The sequence below is a fragment of the Larus michahellis genome, chromosome 24 (genome assembly GCF_964199755.1).
Source record: "Larus michahellis chromosome 24, bLarMic1.1, whole genome shotgun sequence".
NCBI classification, from domain to species: domain Eukaryota; kingdom Metazoa; phylum Chordata; class Aves; order Charadriiformes; family Laridae; genus Larus; species Larus michahellis.
The window spans coordinates 1,080,588-1,089,807 of record NC_133919.1 but is presented as its reverse complement, the minus strand read 5'-3'; the positions used below and the strand labels follow the sequence as shown (position 1 = coordinate 1,089,807).

Below are 9,220 nucleotides of genomic sequence, written 5' to 3'. Positions count from 1 at the left end.
TTAATCTGTGCTGCTTTTCACGCTACCTGAAATAAAAGGAACCTTGAAAAAAAATTCCTCTTGAGGGGGCAGAGAGCCTGCGTTTCTCTCCGGGACACCTGCGCCCTGGTTACAGCTCTCCCCCTGCTCGTCCCCACCTTCCCCAGAGCCCAGGCACGGAGAGCAGCGGCAGCACTTTCTGGTCCAGCTCCCATGCCCAGGAGGGTGCCAGCCACCCTCCTCTGCCCCAGCTCTGCTCCGCAATTGCGGTTCCCTTGTTTCTTTTTGAATCCAACGTTTTTTATTACTGCTAGATTTATTTTTATTGTTAAAAAGAAATCACAGCACTTTCCCAGTTCACAACATGGGAGCAAAAACAAGGCCATGGAGTTGTGTTTGTTTCTTAAGGTAAACAGAAGTTAATAAAGAAGATTAAGAATGTAATTATACCTCAGTGGCATTACGAAGGGGATATTAGGAATCATTTAAGAGACAAGAGGTTCAGTCAAAACGGGTTATTTAATAGGACTCAAAATATACAGACAGATGAGCAGATCAAAGGGCTTCTAGTGCCCATCAGCTTCACATTCCAGAGATGCACAGAGAAGTCTGGGCCAGGATCATGAAACGTTCGTTAGGGGACTCATTCCATGTGTTTTGACAAACCGAGTAAGTGCACGGCTTTGCCGCTGGCCGGCAGAGCTGCAGAGACCCAGTGCTCCTGCAGCGACCTTTTTCCCAAGCTCTGCTGCAGGCTCCAATTCCAATTACGCAGCCGTGTCCCGTGCAGAGCTCTGCCTGGGAGAAGGTGCGGAGGGCGCTGCAGTTTGGGGCATGTCCTGGTTCATCAGGGCAGACGCCAACTCCAGCAGTCCCTGCCCAGACGCTTCTCGTGCCTGTTAAGGTTCCTGGTGCGGATGGGGGACGCTACAGCAGCAGCGCAGTGCAGGAACGTCCAGTTCTGCTCCAAAGCTGCACGGTCAGTTCATGGAAGCTCCGGATGGGCGAGACAGGGTTTCTCCAAGATTCACCGTCTGCTGCTTGACCTTGGCGTAACTTGAGAGCTCTCGGTGCTTCGGCCGCGGAACCCCGAAGCTGTCACTTCCTCGAGGAAGCTGCCAAGCAAAGTTAAGGTTAGCAGAGACAAGGGCCAACTTTTCACTCATGCAGACAGAGAGCAACTGCATGGCCTGGCCTCCAGCCTTTGGACAAAACCAACAAGTGCTCTACAGCCTCAGAGCTATGAAAACATCTACCTTCTCCGCTGGTGTCGCCAGGATGGGGAGAACGGTGGCAAAGAGGAGAGGACCTGCCCACAACAGCATGTGATCCAACAAAAAAACCCACCCAAAATGGGGATCCCCGTCCCAACAGTGATGCTCCTTCTCCTCATCAGGCTCACGTCAAACCCAGCAGCTCCCTCCCCAAGGAGGTGGCAGATTGAGGTCCCTGAAGGGACACATCACAAAGGGACGCTCAGATCAGGACTCGTCTCCTCCAGTGTAAAAGCAGCATCCGGAGAGCTGGCATCGGAGCTAACCGTTTCCCGTGGCACTCGAGGCACAGGGCAGGGTGGATGGATCACCCTCTGACTGACCTACTCCAGCTGCTTGCGAGGGGAAATGTCCTCAGACTGGCACAGCGAGAGACAGGAGACACTAATCCAAGAGGAAATAAGTGAATCCAAGGAAATAAGCCTTGGAGAACACTCCCATTTTCCAGCAACAGATCCTCCCACCAGCCAGGACGAATTCAATGAGGGAGATCAAAGTGCAAAGCTACGGGACTGCAATGACCTGCCCTGGGGGCCAAAATCTCCCAGCGCGGATCCCCAGGTCAGCATCTTCCCTGAACGTGGCCACTCATCCTTAAACGCTCCACTCCGGGAGGTCTCTTGTCTCTCCCCATGAAGGGCAGGGCTTCCAAGGCAAGGGCAGCCGCTCCTCGGGGGCTCAGCTCAGCACCTGGACGGCGCTGGCAGCCCCGCTCGCCTTCCAGTCACAAAGCCAGGAAGGCCAGCGCTCCGGCTTGTTTTTCTGCTCGCTCTCAGTCTTCCTGTGTGGATGATAAGGCAGGAAGAGGCAGGGTGGAAACCTCCTGCTGAGGCATCCTTGACATTTCACAGCCAGGGCTTTCTGGAAAGCAGACCCTCCAGCAGCCCGGGTCACTGCTCCTGCCTCCGGCCCCCGCTCCTCGGCCTCCTCCCAGCGCCCACATCCACAGCGAGACCCTCCCTCCCATCTCCAGCCTCCTTAGACCACGCTCAGATCTAAATAATGAGCCACACGGAAACATCTGGGCACTAACCATTCATTCAGACGTATCTCACGAAAAGTTTTAACTCAGTAAAATGCTTACGTACGCACTCAGCTTCATCCCAGTCTGTATGATCGTCCAAGGAAACTTAAGGGAGTTCGGGGGCTAGACCCCAAGGAACTTGTCAATTTGAGATTTATGTACACGTTTGCCCTATAAAGTCAAGTGAACGGCTCACGCGCACGCCGGAGCAAGGGTTCCAGACAAAAACCAAAAGACAACACGTTCAGAGACACGTTTGAATAGATGAATTGCATCTCAAGGACAAAATTATCAGGTGGAGATGAGCTGCTGGGGGCTGGCGTTGGCCAACTGCAGAGGGGAAAAGGTGGACGCAGGCGGTGAACATGCAGCACTGAACGAAACGTCTGGGAGCCAGGAGGGCTGGGCTCCGTGTCTTGCTCTGGTTCAGATCCTGAGATCCTGAATTCAGAATTTGCAAGACCGTTCAGTCCTAGCCCAAATCTGTTTCCACTTAAGTCCCGTTACGTCTTTGGGAGCGGAGTTAGGCAAAGCATTTGATAGTTTGGAAAGTCCCGCTCTGGAATGCTTCTGAAGTGCGTCTCAAAAGCCTTGTATGGACACGGCTGGAGGCACCATCACCGTGGAAGCAACTCTGCCAGCAGAGAATTTCTGCTGCTGGTTGCATGGTGCCGGTGGCAAGAGAGATGATTTCTACCTTGATGCGTCTGCAAAATGGATTTCACCCGTTCTGTCACCAGGCAGGTTTCAAAGGCCAATTTTATCCCTGAAACATGCCACAGCGTTTCAGTTTCCAGGCTTACACCTGCGATGAGCGCAGACCCATTTCGTATCGGGTGGACGGGCATGCGCAGCAGGCTGAGACGTAGGTACACATACAGAGCGGTATTTATTGTTGCTGTACATATATATATATATATTTTTGTTGTTGGTATATATCGTGCATCTCCCCCACACACTGGCGGCCTCAGCCCTGCCACACAGAGCACAGCGGAGCTCAATCCAGCAGAGCTCGCCGGAGCGAGGAGGGCTAAACCTTGGAAACGCATTTGTTTAAATAGGTCTAAAAGTGGGCTACGGTTTGAGACTAACTCAATCCTTTCAAGAGGAAAAAAAACAACCTTTGAAAGAATAATGCTTTAAAGCTCCTTGCATTGTTTTTGTTTGATTCTAGGCTTTTATATGTTTTCACAGGGCACTCCTGCCCGCAACGGCCAGACGGGAGCACAGCCTACAGAGGTGGGCATCAGACTAGGACAGAAGCTTGGAGCCAGTCCCAGTTTTCCCAGCAAGCGACAGCTCCTGCTCCCCACATCTGTCTCTCAGGTGACTTGTCTGGAGTATTGTCCTGCGAACAGCCCCCAGACCCTCCTTTCCTGTGCTGATACGGCTCCTGAGCACAAACACCGGGGCACGACACCGGCGAGTGAGCCTTCAGGTGACATCCCTGGACATCTGCACGAGAAGCCTCCGAAGCTAAAGGAGCTGTGACTGTCCCCAAAACGAAGCCCTGGTCGCAGTTACCTCCACCTGCCAGTTTGGGAGGCAGCTTAATTCTTTGCAAAGCCACAGCAACGCTCCCACAGAAGATCCCATGAGGATGTGTTTCCAGGAAGATGGTTACTCTGGCAATGCGATACAGTGCTACCAGTTTCTAGGTTGACTCATTCCTTCAATACGCTGGTCAATTATCTGAACATTAATGCTTTTTAAAAAAAAGTTAAATAAAAATGAGAATATACCACGAACCCTACACAAATGTGATTCCCCTAAACCAGGTCTAAACCAGGACTAATTGCCCAGGTTGTGAATCAAGAAGGTTTAAAAAAAAATAAAAATCAAAAAATAACATCTCATGCAAATGCCTGCACCAAATTCCAGATCTCAACACCGCGCCACTTAGAAATATGCATTCTGGGAGGGCAGCAGCCTGATCCACAAGAGGTGCACAGGAGCATTGCTTGCACTCTGGTCATTCAGCTCCGTGATTACAGCGAGAGAGCTCTCCCTCCTCCAGTTTTATTTTTAGGCATTAGAGTCAGGCAGACTTGAGTTCTTCACAGAGAATGACTTGCTTTTATTTTTAAAGGGGAATCCTGTTTGCTTGCTATCTGGGGAGAAAGTTTGTGTTGTGGAGAGGGAGACGCAGTGAGGCACTGTCCCTTTAGACTTCAGGGAGGTCTTGAAAGTGGGCAGCGCGACCACCTCTGAGCATCTCCTGCACAGAAGGCCTCCCCATCTGCAGGAAGAGCCAAACCCACCCGTGGCGCAGAGGTGAGCTGGAGCGCAGTGAAAACGCACCGTGCTGCAGCTGCTGCCCCTGGACCCTGAGGACTCTGCGAGAAACACAGAGAGCACCTGGCGCAGTGGTCACAGCAACTCCAGCTCCGGCTGGGAAAGTCTCGGATCAGAGTGCGAGTATCAAGGAGAATTTGAACTTCTCTCTCCACTGTACTCCAAACCCTCCCTCTGCAGTAAGCGGGAACGACGGCGGGTCCCAACACTCCTCCCGTGGGCACAGGTAGTCGGTGACCAGGCTCCGCCGGCGGAGCACCGCGTTCGGCACCAGCAGGCTATTGCTGTAACTGGGTAAGTGGGTCAGGCTAGAGATCCCCTTGGATTAGTCACAGCAGGTTTGGGCTTAACCTGTGCTCTGGATGAGTCAGCCCCATGCGCCAGATGTTCCTCCTGGTCTTCATCTTCCATTTTTAGCCGATTATTGATCATTTGTTAACCCTTTCTCCTCCAAACCCAGCTGAATTTCTTTGAGATCCATTTGCCCGTGCAGGCAAAGATCAGAGCTGGTTGCCTGTGGGACTGGTGGTGAAACCGTTTGCCACAGCAAGGAATCAGCTCCTTCACTTTGAATTTTCTTTAGGAAGCGGGGGAAGCCAGAGCCACTTCTTCCTAGCTTCCAGCCCAGAGAAGGGGAGCAGTCGGGAGGCACTGCCAGCCACATCAGAAGCTCTGACTTCTTCAATTTGAAGTCCGGTATTTACGTTCTTTGCTTTTCTCTCCTTGCCCTAATCCCTAAGATCTCGTGACCCTCCACAAATGTTAACTTAAAGAGTGTTTTGGAGAGCAACGGAAAACCCACAGATTTAACTCCAGTTTTTCCGAAATTTATCTGGTTCCTGCAGGCAACTACAGATGTTGCTATGGTCAGTTAAGGAATGGCACCAAGTCAAGAAAGACCTCTCACTTTCACCATAAATACAATTTAAATACATATTACATATGTCTTTTTTAAAGAACCTATGATTAATAATCCCCAGCCTTTCAGCCCCTCCAGTACAGCTTGTTATGTTGCAGGAAAGAAGCCAGACAGGAGCTCTACGCTCAGGTCTTCGTTTATAGAGTGGTTTGACCGGTGCCCGGATGCGGTGGCGTGGCTGCAGAACGGCATCAAACGGGCAGATGTGGCATTTTCACCCCACACGCCAGGCATGGCGCTGCGTCACGCAGGAGAACGCGTCCAGGAAGGTTTTTTTGCCTTTTTGGCAATCAAGTCATAATAGAAGTATTTTTAGTAGGGCTGCCAAAATTTCAGAAGTACCAGAGGCAGCCAATCTGGTTTGATTAGAAAAACACTGAAAATTCCTTGACAACAACAGGGCTTTTTCCACCCTGCTGGTGTTTCTCAAGGAATCTCAGATTCTTACCAAACGCGTATCTGTACACCCTCCTAGACTTACCAGCGCGAGGGTTGCCTGTTAACGGGAACGGAGGGAAAAAAAGAATTGAGTAAACTGAGATGGGACAGATTTACGGCCTCAGCTGCAGCCAAACTGAGCGCGCACAATCAAAGAGATTTTCTGATCTTTGGATTTCTGCATTTCTCTGGCTTTCATCACTTGACTTTTCAGCCCCCCTGCTGCTTTCATGCATTTTTTTCTCCCAGCTCTCGGTTGCAGCCAGGAACAGAAGACCTGAGCTGCATTCCCAACCCCCTCGCTGGGTGATGTCAGGACAGAGGCCAAGGAATAGGTGCATTACATGGATTTATCTGTTAGAGGTAGAGGAGGGAAGACAAGCAACAAAATTTTTCTCATACCTTGTAAAACCACTGGGATTTTTTCAAATAGGGGAATAAACTCTACAGCGGAGGCTGCCAGCTTCTGCAGCCTGATTTATTGATACAGAATCCCTCAGACTACACGCCTCATTTCAGGAGATGAGCTTTGTTATTAGATGCCTGCCCCTATTCTGCATCTGTATGGACACAAATCCATAAAGATCAACAGGGACAGATTCTCCGTGACATGACCGTGCAGCACAAGGAAACTTTAAGGAGATACCTTCTACGCCCACTCTGGGACCCTCTTTGCAAACACGGAATGTTGCTTTTCTCATCCCCCACATGGAGTATTTTTCACCCCCCCACTTCAAAGCACCTACTTAGGGTAGATTCACTGGACAATGCAGATGGTCTCTTAAACAGATAAGCTTCCCGCAAATATACAGCTCTAACAACATAACCAGCTCCAAAGGCTTGTTTGTCTCCCGCTTTGTAAAAAAGCGGAATGGATATCCCTTAAGCCACCCCCCACCCTATAAACGCAGATGTTGATCACAATTTAAGTTGGACTGGTAAGAACAATGAAAGCACAGGATTAGTGTGCTTACACGGGCTGCTCAGCGCATTAATATACAAATCTCCTTGTTTATTGTGACATATCAACCCTAATCCAGCAGAAATAAGCAACAGTTCATTAAAGGAAGGCCAGTGGATTACTGGAGGAGTCAGGACAATAAAATCTAGGTTTCCTCACATCAGACACCTTGGTGTGTTTGCTGAAATAGCCGTGACCCTCACGCCCCTTGCTGGAATTGCAGTTAACATTTGTTGGAGGGGAAACTTTTCCATTTCTCGGGTGTCCTGAGCACGTGGGCTCACTGCGCTGCCCGGGCTGCTCCTCCTGTGCGTATGGGAGCCGACGGGCCAGCCTTCCCTTGGGAAGGGCGCGACATTACTGACTCAAAAGTTCTGATTTTTAATATTATTATTATGATGGTGGCCTCTCATCATTTAGGAGATCTTATTCAAGCCACTAGGGAAAGGCAAATCATTTGGGGCAGGGCTATTTAGAATGGGACCCTCGATGGTCCCCATCAGGAGTTCCCGGGCAGGACTCTGGAGTAGTCAGACCTTAAAAAGCAACACTCTTTTCTCTTTCTTTTTTTTTTTCACTTCATTCTTTGAAATGCAAATTTTGATACAGTATCCTAGTTTTTCTGTAAATAATTCAGAGACTGCGCCAAAACGTAGTCGCGGCAGAAGCCCTAACTAGCTAACGTCACTCATTACAGCACAAATCTAAGACGCGGAGCCCAACGACGTAGCTGCAAATCCCAAACTTCATAAAGTGGGAACTTCATAAAGCAGAAGTAAGAGATGGTCCCTGCTCAGAGACCTCCTGGTGCATATAGACAAAGGAGAGAGTTGCCCAGCGTCACCCAACAGGTCAACAGCAGAGCTGGGACATCAACCTAAAGCTCAAACCGCCTCCTCCCACCCCTCCTGCTCGCCACGTTATTGCTTTCCTTCTCCTCAAAAGACTGGTGAGTCTTCTCTGTTCCCCTCCTTCCAGTGACAGTTTTTGCTGAATCTGCTGCACCGATACACTTTTGGGGCAGGTCTCAACCTCCAACACGGTGTGAAAAACTACAGCATCCCAGAGACCTCCTTACCACTTACTCTGGGTTTTGTGTTCAGCGTGGTGCGATGACAGCACCATCCAGGTTCGCAGCACAGATGCTGGTAAAAGTTCGATGCGGGCGTGTTGGTAGATGTCAAAATCAGCCTCAAAACGCATGGGGGGAGACCACGAGGTTGCAGTGGATGCCAGGCTGAATATGAACCAGGTTTTTTTGCATCCTTGCAAGATGACAATTTATTTAACTTCTCTCTGTTTAACAAAGAGCAGCTGCTGTGTCCGCGGGTCTCTTTTTCTTGCTATTTCTAGGCTTGGCTAAACCAGGATTTAGTTCAAAGGCTACTTTGTAAAGCAGAAGGTTGAGGAAGCTGGGTAATTTGGGCAGGAATTGGTCGATATGTGGGCTAATACAGACTTGCCTTTGTAACCCAGTTCATAAAAGCAATTTGCTGCTGGGCTAGCATCAGTTCAGCAGCTTTCCAATCATCTGACACTAAGCTAAAGTATGGGCCAAATTTCAGAGCGGGCACTGTGAATTTGGAGGGTTTGGGCAGTTTTTTGAGCAAGTGATGATAGGAGCCACTGGATTTCCTTGCGAGGGAATTGTTACTGCTTCTGTGCAGGCAGCTTTGAAGCCTGAAGATCCCTTACAGGCATGAAAAGGAAGGGCAAAAGTGCAAGGATTTTATAAATATCACACCGGACTCTGATGCAGCAGCAATGCACGTATATGGCCTGAAAACCAAGCCATTTTTTAGCCTGCTCGCTACACTCGAGTCCACCTGTCAGTAACTGAGATCAATGAAGTGCTTGACAGCTGTATTTCTGACATACGCCTGTGGTGTTAATAGCGTGTGCTTCCTGAACTCCAGGAGACTGCTCAGGCACCCAAAGCTGTTACGCAGCTCTGAAAATTCCATCCCAAATGTTGAGCAGCGTAACTTTTCCCTCCTGCTGCAGGACTGTACTTTGCGTTTCCAGGCGGTGATGTCGGAGCTCTCCTTCCACCCCAGCTCAGAGCAGGGAGCTCCCTTTGAGCTCCGAGCAGCTGCTGGACAAAGCCGGGGACTCTCCCAGGACTTAGATTTCACCGCGCGTCCTGCTGGGACACATGGGAGGGATGTGGGTCACCTGTCACATTCCTGCCCTACCCTCCTTCCCATAACCCATCGTCCCCTGGCCACGACGGGGGCACACGGAGTGGTGGAAAGGAGCAAGGCACGTATTGAAAGAATTCCTGCTCCTTTGCTTGGCAAGCAACAAGTCGTGCTGATGGGAAACAATCC

At 50.1% G+C, this 9,220-nt stretch overlaps 1 protein-coding gene across 2 annotated transcripts in view; it reads right to left on the bottom strand.

The window, feature by feature from the left end:
- Positions 1–479: 479 nt before the first annotated feature.
- VPS45 (vacuolar protein sorting 45 homolog) overlaps positions 480–9,220 on the bottom strand; it is a 28,741-nt gene continuing 20,000 nt past the window's right edge. For both annotated transcript variants that reach the window (XM_074566441.1, XM_074566442.1), the window contains one exon: positions 480–1,094. In XM_074566441.1, coding sequence (XP_074422542.1) covers positions 1,007–1,094 — 88 coding nt within the window. In that variant the 3' untranslated portion in view covers positions 480–1,006. The remainder of the gene's footprint in view (positions 1,095–9,220) is intronic.